General features: G+C 39.4%; 1 protein-coding gene across 1 annotated transcript in view; it reads left to right on the plus strand.

Annotated features, from left to right (window-relative positions):
* Nucleotides 1-16,543, plus strand: part of Cfap161 (cilia and flagella associated protein 161) — a 98,142-nt gene that overhangs the window by 67,214 nt on the left and 14,385 nt on the right. Inside the window, exons 2-6 of the mRNA XM_071607345.1 lie at nt 12,843-12,952; nt 13,670-13,766; nt 14,547-14,636; nt 15,127-15,362; nt 16,405-16,489. Coding sequence (XP_071463446.1) covers nt 13,698-13,766; nt 14,547-14,636; nt 15,127-15,362; nt 16,405-16,489 — 480 coding nt within the window. The 5' untranslated portion in view covers nt 12,843-12,952; nt 13,670-13,697. The remainder of the gene's footprint in view (nt 1-12,842; nt 12,953-13,669; nt 13,767-14,546; nt 14,637-15,126; nt 15,363-16,404; nt 16,490-16,543) is intronic.

Here is a 16,543-nt window from a genome sequence, read left to right on the forward strand (position 1 = left end):
TATTTTTTTTTTTTTTGGTACTGAGGATTGAAACTATGGGTGCTCTCCTCTAAGCTACATCTTCAGCCACTTTTATTTTTTATTTTGAGACAGCTTACTAAGTTGCTGAGACTGACCTGTAACTTGCAATTCCCCTGCCTCAGCCTCCAGAGATTCTGGAAATACAGGTGTGTGTGCCACCTCAAACATCATAGTTTTGATGTCTCTTGGCTCAGGCCTTATATCATGATAGCCCTAGCAATGGATGACCCAGAGAGGTTCACAGGTAGAAGGGCTCATCTCCTGCACATTAATACTGTGGTCTTTAGGGGATTTCCCAAGTCTCACCCATAGCTGATTTCAAGGCCACAAAAACTTTAGTGTCTGACACATTGTAGGCATTTCATAAATGTCTATCAAATGAACGTGGGTATCTATACAAAACAAACAAAAAAATTCCAGGCAAAAACAAATAGACTTTCCTTGAGTGATGCCTTGGGTCAAGAGAAGAAATGTCTGCATATTCCACTGGGATTTTTTTTTGGTGGGAACCAAATACTTGGGCAGGAGAGGAGAGCAGGGACTTCAGGCATCGTCTGTTCTGGCACTGCAGTGATGGTGGGGCTTGTTTCCATGAGCTGTGAGGCACTGCTAAAGGCCATGACTCCTCAATAAGATGGTTCTGATGGAGGTTCTCAAGGCTGGGTTGACTGGGGATGCTGCCACCAGCCTCTTCCAGAGCTCAACATCATTTCAGATGGATGGTTTAAAATAGTCCTTCTGTCCAGGCTGTGCCAACACCTTCAGTTTACAGGAACAGAAACATCCATTTCAGACAAACCTTAATCCCCATTGCCTCCACAGTAAGGTGGCAAGAGTGTGTCTCAGTTTGGAAGATATTATGGGCACTGAGAAGCCAGGAATGTAGCCAAGCACAAAATGGTCACTGGGGAAGCTGGTTGGCAGACGTAGAGGGTCAGCAATACATTGGGATAAACAGCAGAGAGTTCCTGCTTGCCTCCAAGATTCAGACTGTTCCCTGGCCATGATGCTGGGAAAACTGAGACTTGCCTTTCAGAGAATTACAGTTGTGACTATTAGTTGTAGAGAGAATGCATCCCCATACTACAGGTGGTCCTAAGAGAGATGCATAACTGAACAATTTATTGATACAACACCTGATTTTGTGTGGAGTTCTAGGGATTGAACCCAGGCCCTTACGAATGGTAGACAGGTGCTCTCCCATTGAGCTACATTCCTAGCCCCCTCTTTTACAAAAACTTAATTTCAAAACAGTGTCTCGCTAAGTTGCTGAGGCTGGTTTAGAACTTGTGATCCTCTTACCTCAGCCTACCCAGTCGCTGTGGTTACAGGTGTGCACCACCACACTTGGCTGCAACATGTGTTTTTGAACACCCCCTGTGCAGCCAGTGCTCTGCGTGCCAAGGTGATTTCAGGGAAACAAAGAGACCTGTCCTCATGTGGCTTATGCAAGTCTAATTTGCTTATTTCTGAGAAAAACTGTTCATAATAGAAATTTGCAGAGAAAACACAAAGTGCCCCGAGAGTCAGGGAGAGGCAGATAGCTCTATCCAGTCTGGAGATGTTGAGGGAGATGGGCTTTGAAGGGGGTCTTACTGGATGAGTAGAAATTACAGGAAGAAGAGTCTTGAGTAAGTGAATTTGAATAGAGAAAACCACAAGAGCAATGAAAGCACTGTGCAGGGAAATCTCAAATATTTTGGCCATTTCACAATGTAATGAGAAACAGTATTATTCATCAGAGTGGAACTGGGACCATTACAAGTAGACGATGACTTAATAAGCTTTTGACATCTGATTGGCTTTTAAACTCAGTGTTTATCATGATGAGCAAGGTGGCATCATTAGCTCTAGTTCTATAAGCCCATATCAACAACTCCCTCTAGAAACAGGGAGTCATTTATAAACTGGGGTCTTCTGAACGGAGCCCAAAGGCCATTTTTTTGCTGACATTACTTACATTTTTCTTGTTTCTGATAAAAAGCTGCATCCACAGCCTGCCACACGAGGGCACAATTGCCCAATTATGGAATCAAATTCACTTTTCAAGAAAGATGGGAAAAAGATCTTGTCCTGAGCTGTCCTCCAGATGAGATGTTAATTACTAAGGAGTGAGAGAAGTAGTGCAATGCAATTATATAAAAGCTTCACACGTCTACAGAATGAATTGCCTGCGGATATTGCAGCAGAAATCCTGCTCCTGGTCTTGTCTCATGTCTTTTCAGAAACCACAGTAACATCTACCGAGCGCTTACTCTGTCTGAAATACTGTGCTAACATGTTACATATCATCTGACTTACAGATACCAATAACCCTAGGGGTAGATATTAATGTTTCTTAATTTTACAGAAGGGGGAACTGTCAGGTTGTGACTTCCCCCAAGGGTCTGCACAGTGGATAAATAGTTAGTTCTATCATTTGAGTTCAGGATGCCTGATTCCAGAGCCTATGATTTAAATCACAAAGCTAGCCATATGTTATAAAATTTTCTCTAACTTCTTGTAATGGTAATACCCAAATGAATAGATATGTATGAATGGTCTGAGAGTTGGTCATGGAGCTGATGCTGGTAATCCTAGTGTCTCAGGAGACTGGGGCAAGGTAGAAGCTATCCTCAGCAATTTAGTGAAAACCTGTCTAAAAATAAAAGGGAATGGTGATATATCTCAGTGGTAGAGTTCTCCTGACTTCAGTTCCCAGCACTAGAAAAATAAAATAAATAAATAAAGTAAGTGGTTTGATATCTATAAATGTGGAAATATGTTTTTGTATTCACCTTAGATGCACAGTTACCCAGAATCTTAAAGTTCCTGGAACCTGCCTTATTATACTATAAGTGCTTAAATGATGACATTATTTTTAGAATGCTTATAATTAATAGGTGTTTTTTTGGGGGAAGTTGTTTTAGGCTTTTTTGGTCCTGGGGATTGAACTCAGGGGTGCACTACCACTGAGCTGCATCCCCAGCCCCTTTAATTTCTTTTGTACTTTGAGACAAGGACTAGCTAAGTTGCTGAGGCTGGTCTTGAATGTGTGATTCTCCTGCTTCAGACTCCTGAGCTGCTGGAGTTACAAGAATGTGCAATTACTGGTTTTAAAACTGTAAAAAAAGAAAAAGAAAAAAGAATTAGTGGAAATGGAGCCATAGGTTTATCCTTATAGCATTTTTTTTTTCTTTTTGCATTGAACCTGGGAGCATAACCACTGAGTCACATTCCCCAGCACTTTTTATCCTCTGGGATTACAGGCAAGTGCTGCCATACCTGACTCCTCATAGCATACTAAATCTGACCTTCTATGTCTGAGATGCTTCTATTTGCATTTTTCTGATGGCAGAAAGGCCAGAATTTTTCTTTCTTTCTTTTTTTTTTTTTGACCAGGAAGACAAGATGAATGGTGGTTGGTAAACAGGTGAGTGGTCTCCAGCTAGGGACAGATGAAAGCTGAAAATAGACAACTTTGGACTGATAGCAAAGTAATATTGACTGTAGTTTTTGCCATTCCTCCCGAGGAGCTCTGGACCCTCTATAGTTCAGTTCCACTTTGTGGACTTCGTTTTTCTCACTTATAAAATCAGCAGAGCCAAACTGTATCAGTGGCTTTCATGCTATGTTCTGCAGGGGCTGAGGTCCCTCCAGTGGGGTAATCTGGAAGCTTTGGCCCCAATTCACCGTCCAAGTCAACCATAAGACCACCTTTTGCTATCTGTTTTATGTAATGGAGTTCTTTCTTATTTTTATTTGAAAAGAGGTTTTCGCCTTACCAAAAAAAAAAGGAAAAAAGTATGAAATAAATTTCTCATGATGTAAAAACAGAATATCCCCCTGTAACATACTTATCAGCTACAGGGCTTCTCTGCCTTTTCAGCACTAGAAGAGATGACTGGCCCCACCTTCACATGGGGTGGAAATCCAAAGCCCTCCCCAAGATCTGTGAGTCCCCAAGAGGTTTCTGTTCTCCTGATCACTCCTGCATTTGGATGCAGTCTGTTTCTGTAGACCCTACATCCCGACCCCAGATGGGACACTCAAGTTCTTTTTGTTTTCTCAGGCAGTCACTTAGCTCTTTCTAGCCCCAGCTGCCAAACTCTGTCCTGGGTCCACCCTGGCATTTCCAAACCCAACAGGCTTCATTGCAACAGTGCTACCCTCCTCAGAAGTCAGAGGGGAATGGAAATATCAGGACATTTCTTTTACTACCAGGACTTCAGAGTATATACACACATCATACTCAGAGCAGCATTATGAGGAGGACTGACAACTCACCACAAGATCACTAAGGTCAATTATAAGGAACCAAGAGAATTTAGCCCCACAGATCTGTTTCTGGGAGTGAATGCTGGCTCTGGAGGTCATGCCTGGCTGGGGTGAAATAAATTGTTGCTGTGCTGTTCTTTTCCTCCAGGGTCTGATGTAAGCAGAAGGGAAAAACAGATGGAGACAAATAAGACTGGGAGACTCTCTTCTGCTCAGACATCACCCTATGTTCTTTGGAGAGGGTAGGAATAGATGTTCCCAATTTGATGAGATATTAAAAAATTATTATGTCTTATTAGTCTTATTAGAATAGGAGTATTTTCAGTACTCCACCTACTTCATCAAAGGCTACTGTTGAGTGGGAAAACATTTGTCAATGTCCATTCAGAGAAGTCTTTCTTGTACTGACCCTTTGGCAATGTGCCTCACACCTGTCATTACTTGTTTGGACCATCTCCTCCTTCTAACTCCACAAAGTCAGGGACTGGGATGCTGTCATCTAATCCTGTATGCCACATGCTGGGCACAGGGTTTGGTACACAAGCCCTGTGAATGAACAATTGAATAACTTCCCCCACTGCATGGTAGTTTTTTTCAAAATGTGACAGTATTAACTTTGATTCTTCTGTCTTTCATTTCTACCTCTCCATTCCCACTGCTGTTACACCTCTCCCTGACTGTCTGCTTACTGGGCATCTTAGCCTCCATTGTGGCCAGTTTGCCTTAAATCCATGAAACAACCTGTAGTCCCAGTAAACTTCCAAAAGCTCTACTCCTTCCTTGCCTTATGCCAATCCTCATCAAAACACCAATGAAATTCTTCACAGAACGAGAAAAACAGTCCTAAAATTCACTTGGAAGAATAAAAGACTCAAAAAAGCCAAAGCAATACTGAGCAAGAAGAGTGACACTGAGAGTATTACAATACCTGATTGCAATTTAAAGTACAGAGCTCTAGTAACAAGAACAGCATGGTATTGACATCAAAGCCGACATGATGAACAATGGGATAGAATAGAAGACACCGAGACAAACCCATATAAATATAGTCACCTGATATTTGACCAAGGTGCCAAAAACATGTCGGAGAAAAGATAGCCTTTTAAACAAATGATTCTGGGAACACTGGAAATCTATATGTAGAAGAATGAAAGTAGATCTCTATCTCTTACCATGCACAAAAGTCAAATCAAAGTGGATGAATTAGATGAGATATTCTGCAACTGCTAGAAGAAAACAGAGAATAAATGCTCTATCATATTGGCATGGGCTCCTCGTGAGAAACTTTCAATGGCTCTCCACAATTTACAGAGGAAAATCTGTAGTTCTTGCTTTGATGCTAAAGGCCCTTTCTCCCTTTCTCTTCACCCCTTTTTTCATTATTCTGTATCCTTTTCTGGTCATTTGATTCAGTGCCCTGCCTCACTCTGGGTCCTCTGCCTGGAAAGTTTGTATTTTTATTCTTGTAGCTATGTATCCAAATCCTACTCATTTTTTCATGTTATTAGAATCTCAAAAAATCTAAGTCAGTGGTCCTTAAAATGTTGATCTTAAAAGATTATTCTCAAGAAAGGGATTCCTTGTTGAAGTTAGCCTGGGAAGTATCGTGTGCCTTATCACCCTTTTGTAGATGGATGGTGCATGCCATGACATTCAAGGTTCTGAGAATGCCTGCAATAAGGAATCTTATTTAACCCAGAACATCTTAAACTTATTTGACAACAAAATTCTTTCCCTTTCACATCTATTAATATATTTCAGATTAATTTGGAAATACTTCCCAGAGAGTTAGTAGTCAAGTAACCTTAACCGGTTTTTCCTTGGTGAAGATTCTGTTGCTCAGAGACAAACATGCTTACACAAGTTAAGTGAAAAGAGCCGTTACCCAATGCCAGCTTCTATTTGTCATACAGTGAGGACTTCTAAACTTCTTTTCAGAACTCTGTAAGCCCTTACATGTGAGGTAATAACTTTCATTTCTCTTTCCTAATATCTGAACTTTGTCCCACTTCTCTTTTCTGCAAACAACTCCAAATATTTCTCTTAACTTTTCCTGCCAGATGTTTCACAAGTAAGTAACAAAAGACTCCAATTAATTTTTTTCCCCCCGGAGCCTCATCAAATAATAATAAAAAAAGGCAAATAATTCTTTTTAGTATATACCTGATTTATGTCAAAATCACAATTGTAAAGTGGAAGGAGTGGTGGCCAGATTTTAAGGAGGTGTTCGTTACTAAATCAGGACTGAGTAAATTACACAGTAGCCAGCAATGTATGAGTAAATTTCTGTTTTTCAGCTTGGCTTGGAGGGTTTTTGAAGAATGCAAATTAACAGGTTTAAATAATCATACACAAAATAAGTATTTTATAATTTTTAAAGATAAAAGTAAACAGTAGTAAAAATGCTTAAACAATTTCTCGCATATTCATTTATAATTTTATCACCTGGTGGTATGGTTTAGATGTGAGGTATCCCCCCAAAGTTCATGTGTGTGAGAATGCAAGAAAATTTAGAAGTGAAATAATTGGGGTTATGAGAGCCTTTAACATAATCTGTGCATTAATCCACTGACAATGATTAACTGGGGGGTAACTGTAAACAGGTAAGGTGTGGCTAGAGGAAGTGGGTCCTTAGGGGGTCATGCCTTTTGAGTATATAATTGCCCTTAGTGAGAGGAGAACTCTCTTTCTGTTCTCTGGTGCCATGTTCCCTGCTGCTTTCCTCTGCCACACCTTTCTGCCATGATGTTCTGCCTCACCTTGGGCTCCAAAGAATGAAATTGTCCATCTAAGGAATGAGACCTCTGAAACTGTGAACCCCAAAATAAACTTTCTCCTCCTCTAATTGTTTTTGTCAGGTCTTTTTGTCACAGTGGCAAAAGCTGCCTAAAACACCTGGTTTTTAAATCTACTTGTGTTGTAGGTTGAGGGTGGCTTCTTTGTGTTACTTTGTTTATCAAATTAAGATTCACTTGGTGGGCAACGCCTCTGCTCAGGCCCAAGCTGTGGTTCTCTGATGAATGACATCAGAGGCTGCACACTATGAAGGAAGTAGATTAGAGCAAACTAGTCCAGCCAAGGACCACGGAGTATTTTTCAGCATTAACAACCACTTACTGATTCTCCTGATAACTGATTGTCCAACAATTTAGTTCAATTCTGATACCAGTCCATAGGACTGCCTCAATTCAGATGCCAATTGCAAGTCCTGGGCCACCTACTTATGATGGACCAGCTATAAATCAGGGATTCCCATGGTGCCCTCCTCCAGCTTAATAATTTGCTAGAACAGTTCACAGAACTCATGAAGCCACTTTACTTACATAAAGGACACACTCAGGAACAGACAAAATGGAAGATGTGCATAGGGCAAGGTCCTGGGAGTGGCACAGGACTTCCATACCTTCTTTGGGAGTGTGTGCCACCAACCTAGCACCTTGATGTGTTCACCAATCTGGTAGTTCATCAAGTCTCATTGTTCAAGAGCTTGTATGGAGCTTAATCTCCAGTTCTCCAACCCCCACTTCCCGGAGACTGGTGAGTGGGGCTGAAAGTGCTAATCTTTCTGGTGACCAGTCCCATCTCCAGGCTATCTATCTGGGGGCGCCACACTAAGTTGTTTTGTTAGCATAAATTCAGGTGTGATGGAAAGGAACTCATTTTGAATAATGAAAGCTGTTCCTATCATTCAGGAAAGTCCAAGGGTTTGGGGAATTCTGCACCAGGGACAAAAACAAAAATATTTTTTCTTTTAATATTTTGTTGGCGCACATAATTATTACATATAATCAATAAAATTGTTATATGTTCATATATGCACACAACATAATTTGGTCAATTTCATTTCCCAGTACCTCTACTTCCCCTGAAAATATTTCTTCTTACATTACTCCCACTAAACAAATACACATTTAAGCAAACAACAACCATGAGCACCTTGGGTAGAGAATTAGTATTCCAAATGTAACACATGATATAGTGTTGCTATAATGCATTATGTAAAATGTCCAGTTTTCAACAAAAAGTTAGGAGCCCTGCAAAGAAACAGGAAAGTACAACCTGTACATAGGGAAAAACAAACAAAAAAACAAATAGCAACAATGAAAACTAGGCAACAGAATCTGCCTTTGAGACAGTTCAAATATTGGACTTCAAAGAAGCTATTACATATATATTAAACAAACTGTGACTAAACCATGATAAAAGAATTAAAGGAAGATAGTGATGACAATGCCTCATCTAGGATAGAATGTCCATAAAGATCCGTAAGTATCAATATCAAATATCATAAATCCTGGAGTTGAAAATAATCACAGCCCAAGTGAAAAATTCACTGAAGAGATGCAACAGTGAAAGAAAAAGATCAGCAAACTTGTAGATAAGTCAATAGAAATTACAGAATCTGAAAAAAAGAGAAAAATGGAGAAAAACAGCAGCTCTGTGACATGTAGAATATCATCGAATGCATCAACCTACACATAATGAAAGCCTCACAAAGACAGGAGAGAGAAAGAGGAGCAGAAAAAATATTCAAAAAGTAATGACTGAAAACTCTCAAAGTTTGATGAAAAGAGCATTTAATCAACATATCTAGGAAACTCACCAAATTCCAAAAAGGAGAAAAGCAAAGATGCACTTTCATAGCCAAAATGTTGAAAGAAAAAGAGAAAACAAATCGAAAGCCACAAGAACACATACAGGAGAATTGCACCAAGATTAATAGCTGAATCACCACCAGAAATGAAAAATGTCAAAGGCAGCAGAATGGCATATTAAAAGTGTCAAAAATAAATAAAACCTCAACCAAGAATCATATACCTGGGAAAAATAACTTATAAAAATAAAAGTAAAATAAAGAGGTAAGCAAAACAAGGAAAGAATGTTTTGCTAGCACACTTGATTTACAGGAAATACCCAAGGAAGGTCTTAATGTTGAGAACAAGTGACATCAGGCAGTAATTTTTTTTATTCATGTGAAAAAGCAAAGAGAATCAATAAAGATAATTATGTATATACTTGTTAAAGAGTATAATTACATATTTCTTCTGACTGAGTTAAAAAAAACTATTGCATAAAACAATGGATATATAATTGTATTCTTGGGTCTATAATATATAGAAATGTAATGTACCTGTCTAATATTACAATATACAGATTCATATTATAAAGGAAGTAGGTGGGAGCCAAACTGCATTGTCGAAAGGACTTCCTTAATGAATGAATTCATTAGAAACCTATTAAAAAATATGAAACTGGAATTGCCTTATTCCCAGTTTATGGCAGACATGGAAACATTTAAAAGGAAAAAAAAATATTGCTCTGTAGTATAGTTTAACGTCTGGTATAGTGATGCCACCTGCCTCACTCTTCCTGCTAAAGATTGCTTTAGCTATTCTGGGTTTCTTATTTTTCCAGATGAATTTCATGATTGCTTTTTATATTGCTATGAGGAATGTCATTGGGATTTTGATTGGAATTGCGTTAAATCTGTATAGTGTTTTTGGAAGTATGGTCATTTTGATAATATTAATTCTGCAAAACAGCATGGTATTGGCACCAAAACAGACTGGTAGACCAATGGTATAGAATAGAAGACACAGAGACTAACCCACAAAACTATAATTATCTTATATTAGACAAAGGTGCCAAAAACATGCATGCCGCAGTCTGGCTGGGCACAAATAACCCAGCCGATGCGAAGCACTTGTAGGTTCAAACAGCAACTCCTTTACTGCCCAAACTCCACCAGCACTCCACATACGCTCCCTGGGAACCCTCTCACCCTCCACCACGGCTCTGCTTGAACTCTCCCGGAACCTCCAGGGAACTCCAAAGTAGCGGGCATAGGAGGCAGCAGGAGCCGCCCTATTGCCGGACAGCAAAGGTCTATATACAACTGAATACACAGCTTAACTTAACCATCATCATCTCAATGGCTCTCTGGCTTCACCTCTCAACCACTCCCTCTGGCAAAAGGCCAGGTGTCACCCCGACTTGGCTGTGGCTCTCAACAATGCATTGGAGAAAAGATAGCTTCTTCAACAAATGGTGCTCGGAAAACTGGAAATCCATATGCAACAAAATGAAATTAAACCCCTATCTCTCATCATGCACAAAACTCAACTCAAAATGGATCAAGGACTTAGGAACACAACCAGAGACCCTGTGTCTAATAGAAGAAAAAGTAGACCCTAATCTCCATCATGTGGAATTAGGCCCCAACTTTCTTAGTAAGACTCCTGTGGCACAAGAATTAAAATCAAGAATCAATATGTGGGATGGACTCAAACTAAAAAGTTTCTCCTCAGCAAAAGAAACAATCTATGAGGTGAATAGAGAGCCTACATCTTGGGAGAAAATCTTTAACCCTCACACATCAGATAGAGCACTAATCTCTAGGATATATAAAGAACTCAAAAAGCTAAACATAAAAACAACAAATAACTCAATCAATAAATGGGCCAAGGACCTGAACAGACACTTCTCAGAAGATGATATACAATCAATCAATAAATATATGAAAACATGTTCATCATCTCTAGCAATTAGAGAAATGCAAATCAAAACCACTCTAAGATTTCATCTCACTCCAGTCAGAATGGCAGCAATTATGAAGACAAACAACAATAAATGTTGGCGAGGATGTGGGGAAAAAAGGTACACTCTTACACTGCTGGTGGGACTGCAAATTGATTCAGCCAATATGGAAAGCAGTATGGAGATTTCTTGGAAAATTGGGAATGGAACCACCATTTACCCAGCTATCTCTCTCCTCTCCTCGGTCTATACCCAAAGGACTTAAAAACAGCATACTACAGGGACACAGCCACATCAATGCTTATAGCAGCACAATTCACAATAGCTAAACTGTGGAACCAACCTAGGTGCCCTTCAATAGATGAATGGATAAAAAAGTGGCATGTATACACAATGGAATATTACTCAGCAATAAAAGAGAATAAAATCATGGCAGTTGCAGGTAAATGGATGGAGTTAGAGAAGATAATGCTAAGTGAAATTAGCCAATCCCCCCAAAAACCAAATGTTGAATGTTTTCTTTGATTCATAGTGGGATAGGGATAGGGAGATGGGAGGAATAGATGAACTCTAGATAGGGCAGAGTTGTTGAAGGCAAATGGAGGGGGCATGGGGTTAAAAATGATGGTGGAATGTGATGATAATTATTATCCAAAGTACATGTATAAAGACACGAATTGGTGTAAATATACTTTGTATACAACCAGAGATATGAAAAATTGTGCTCTATATGTGTAATAAGAATTGTAATGCATTCTATTATCATATATAAATAAAAAAGGACAAAACATGGAGTCAGAAAATCTGTATTGAGTCCTTGCATTGACACACAGTCTGTGAGACACAATTTGAGAAATATGTCATTAGTTGATTTTCATCATTGTACAAACACCATGAGTGTCAGATCTTAAATTTGGGTGCTCAGAAGTTTCTATAAGTCTGATATAAGTCCTTCTCAAAATTTTGTTAGCCTCCTTGCCTTTAAATGAAGCAGATCTTTTAAGATCTTCCCTTACTTTGTTCTTGCTCTTTAATATTGTAGACATGCTGGGATAGCACATGCCTGACTGGTGAGGAATAACCACACTGATTTTCCAATGCTGTAGCCTTTAATCATTTTTAATTTGTTTCCAGGTCAATCACTTGACATGGTCTCTTACTGGCAACATTAGCAACACATTTTGCATGCTTTGGGGCCATGATGAACAAAATACGAGATCAAATCAAGCAGGAGAGAAAACAATGCAATTGAGAGATGTCAAATACACAAGACGGATAAAGCCGCTGCTAGAGTAACTGGCATACTGTTTGATAGCATACATTTTTAATAAGTAGGACTGTACTCTAAAATAACGAAAAAAGTATAATATAGCAAATATAGCAGTAATAGTCATTTATTGTCATTATCAACTATTATAACTGTGTTATACTGTATGTACTATATGTACTGTACTTTTATTGGTACATGTATAAAGACACGAATTGGTGTAAATATACTTTGTATACAACCACCAGCATCACCACAAACAGGTGAATAATGCATTGAGCATGTTACTCTAGGCTAAAGCAATTTTTCAGCTCCATTATAATGTATGGAACAAGAGTCATACATGAGGTCAGTTGTTGACCAAAATATCATTGTGTGGCACATGATTATTATTTTGAACTTAGAAAAGCTGCTAACTTCTTTGAATTTCAGTTTCTTAATTCATCAGATGCTGTTCACAATCTGTTATCTGACCTAGGATGACGTGATGTAATGACAGAATTAGTGGATTCATAAGTGAAGATGTTCCTATTTGTATCCAAGGTTGCAGCCTGCCAGCTCAAATTCATCCAAAGTCAAGCTCCAAAGCACCAACCTCTCCCCACATCACCCAAAGGTCATACAATTTGCATCCCACAATCCCTTTCTGCAGAAATAACACTTCCTTAAACTTCCATGGCCCTTCATCACCACTTCTTTAATTACACTTACTACAGTCTTCCTGAAATCATTTGTTTTCATGAACTATTTTCTCTTTTAGACCGGGCTTGCGGAAAGGCGGAAAGGTTCCTGTGTCTTCCATTTTTATCCTGTATTAAGAGACACTAAATACAGAATCTCTGAATGTATTCAATTAACATCAAGTCCCAGGTAACTGTTTATCTCTCCTATTTAAAATACCTTGTTTAAAAAATGTTGGCTACAGTATATTCCAGTTGTATCCAGAATGCTTGCAAATCACAGGCTTGTCATTTCACTTGGATATCGGTGGAGGAAGGAATGCTATAAAGTCCATGAAAGTATTAACTTACATAAGAAATGTTTAAATCAAAATATTAATATATTTCTTACTTAAAAGGATATGAAATTTTGAATAATCCCCCTCCTTCTATGTTAGTTTCATTTTCAAATGTCTATTGACATTGTTTTATGATTAAAGCAAAACTGCTGCTCATAATAACGATAAGAAAAATAACCTGCAAGCAACTTATACTTCCATTTAAAAGCTCTCTGGTGGTTCAATAAGCCAGGGAGCTCTACTTTTATAGCATTTTTCGTTTTGATTCTGATAAAAAAAAGAGAGAAAGTTTAAAAATTTCCTCTAGGGAACATTTAGGACAATCAAGTTTGTTAGTTGGCTTGAGATTTCCTCTCTTTGCAATTAATTAATCAAAATCGTGGAAGAGGGTGGGGTAGCAGGCGACAGCTCGGCTTGCCGCTGGGTCCACCTACCTACCCCTAAGCTCGCAGCGCGGGCGACGCACTTATGTGCAGTCACTCATTGGCCAGCGTTACACTAACCTTGACCAATCGCCCGCGGCTGGGTCGTCATGGCGACGGGCACGCTAACACTCCAGTGCCCGTCAGGGGGTCTGTTCCCTGGACTGCAGGGACCATGGCGCAGAATCTGTACTGTCCACGAGTGCGGATGGGAAACTGGAACGAGGACATCTACTTGGAGGAGGTATGGAGGGCGTGGCCAGGTGTGGACTGGAACTCCCGAACCCAGCCCAAAGTCCGGCCTCAACTCTGGCTTCCAGCACCCCAGCCTCCTCTCTCCCCCCAGCACACACCAAATACCCCCCAACCCACCTTCTGGACTGTCCTGCAAGCCCAGGGCTCATGGGGCTTCTACTCTAAGCACTCTGACGCCCCTTATAAACTCGGGTGCCTTGCTCTTCCCCTATGCCCCCCACTTAGGTCAGAGTTCCACTAAACTCTCCTGGGCCCTTGGTAGCTAAAGTCTTGAGGCTTCAGAAAGGCAAGCAGGAACCTCTAAATGGAATTAGTGTCCCTTTCCTCTCCTCAGCCTGATGGCCCAGGCCTTCCGGAGGGACCACGGAAATATCCCCTTTACTCACGGTGTATTCATTGCCTCGCGTTCTCAAACGTCCCTCTTAACAAACCTCTGGGGGAGGGGTGGGCTTTCCGTCCCCATCCTACAACCCGGGGGTGGGGGGGACCTCAGAAGGGGCGAGAGAGCCTCCAGTTTCTACTCTCGATTGTCGCTGGCTGGAATAATTACAGCTTTGCGTCTTTCTCCCTTTTCTAAACATTCTCCAGTGACATAAAGTATTAAAGTAATGCTAAAACATTTTCCCACCACTCTATTATGCTCACATTTCCTTTTCTATTCTCACAGTTCGCTCTTTCTACTTGAGATTCTTCTGACTTAAAAGCTACCACTGTTCTGTTTAGGGCTATTGTCCATACTTTGGAATTCATTCTTTTTCTCATTAATCAGGAATACATGAAAGACTTTTTAGACAAGAGAGAGAAGGGGGAACTTCTCATTCAGAGAAACAGAAGACTGAAAAAGAATCTTTTGAGACCGGTAATTTAAAATTCCAACATTGTTTTCAAAATTTTGTCGAATTAAGTGTGAGTATACGTTAAGCAAGAAAAAATAACATTTTTCCCCATGTAAAAGTCACAGTGCTTAAAATTCCTTAACATTTTAGAAACACAAAGGAAGACTGCTCTTCATTACGTTTACTTGCATTTTCCAAATAAATAAATCAATAGATTAATAATAATTAAGATACATCGTGTTGCTCAGGAAATTCTCAATGAAAATTAAATTAATAATGGAGTTGACACATTTGATTTTTCGCTGGCTTTGTCTGGCATTATTTGGGATTGCTGGGAATTTGGCATTGGCAAAGTAGAAGGGAATGGAAGAAAACTCAGGATTTGAGGGAATCCATGTGGGTGCTAGTCTGAGAAGGAAAGAGGGTACACCTGGGAGTGGCCATGGCCCTGGCTATTCAGGAATTGTCTGGTTTTTTTTTTTTTTTTTTGACAAATTCTTATTAAAATTGTAGATGCAGCTTTCCATATCTGAAGATGGATATATTCATTATGGAGACAAAGTGATGCTTTTAAATCCCAACTATCCTGAGAAGGAAGAAGCTGGTTTGTTTCAGTGTGGGGACCTGAGCCTTTGCATGACTCCAGATGAAATTTCAACTCACTTGTATGATGAATTAGAGGTGCCCTGTGGCCTAAGTGCAACTACAACCAGGATCCCAGTTGGCAGAAACACTTTTACCATTTTGAGGTAGAGATGATTTGATTTTCAGTTTTATAACCATAGTGTCTGTTTTCACTTGTAGCTTAAGGATGCCCTGGGATGGCGCAATGCTGGCAGGAGGCAAAAGATATGTGAACGTTTTCTGGGGTCTCATCATGCTGGCTTAACCTTGAGAATTATTAGCCTTTACAATCATTTTTACCTTAGTAGGATAATTGGTAACTTGGGCTCATTTCAAAATGTTTGCTTCATAATTATTGGAGCCAGGGAATCAAATTTGCATTCTGCTTGATGCAAAGTGGAGTTTTCTTTTGTTCTTTTGATACAAACTTTTATTTTTTATCTTTTTTCCACTTTCCATATTTTTTATTGGTGCATTATAGTTGTACATAATGATGGAATTTATGTGCATGTGTGAATATGTAACAACAATGTAACAATATAATTAGGCCAATATTACACCCCTGTACTCCCCTGCCCCCCCCACCACTCCCTTCTGCCTTCTGCTCCCTTTCCTCTACTGATCTCCTTTTGATTTTTTAAAGCTTTCTAATAACACAGAAACTTTGAATTCATCTGAGTGATATTGTCATTCTTAATGAATGTTGTTGTTATTTTTACAACAAAAATTAGTTTGATACAAGTTGGTGGTAGATGGAATTTGCTCTTTAAAAATTAAATGTCCATTAAAATGTACAACCTGCATTTTAAGAGGAAAGATTGTATTAAATATCTATGAATGTGCTACCTTGGTTACCTCCAAAAATGTCAATGCATTTTACCAGAATTTCTTAGTGTACATTAGCATAATGTGCTTGGGCAACTCCAGCCAAAGGCTTGCAAAGTGGGGATGCCCTGCATCCTGGCTAGGGAGCAGGCAAGGAAGAACATGGCAGCTGGATTTTACCCCCAACCCAACAGACCTTTTATTTAGTTATCTAATTCAGTTATAGAATGTGAATATAGATTATCAAGAAAATATATTATAAACAAAATTGAATAAGCAAAGGTAGATCTGTAGACTGATCCTAATCTGGGTAGTTATATTGTATTTATTTTCCCCTGACAGTGCAGGTAAAGATGCCACTGGTCAAGTCCTTAGATATGGACAGGACTTTTACCTTGGAATAACAGGAGGATTTGAAAACAAAATGGTGAGTCTTCAACTTGGCATGTCTTCTTTGGATCATTTTTATTTTTTTAAAAAA

The sequence above is a fragment of the Marmota flaviventris genome, chromosome 2 (genome assembly GCF_047511675.1).
Source record: "Marmota flaviventris isolate mMarFla1 chromosome 2, mMarFla1.hap1, whole genome shotgun sequence".
Lineage (NCBI taxonomy): Eukaryota > Metazoa > Chordata > Mammalia > Rodentia > Sciuridae > Marmota > Marmota flaviventris.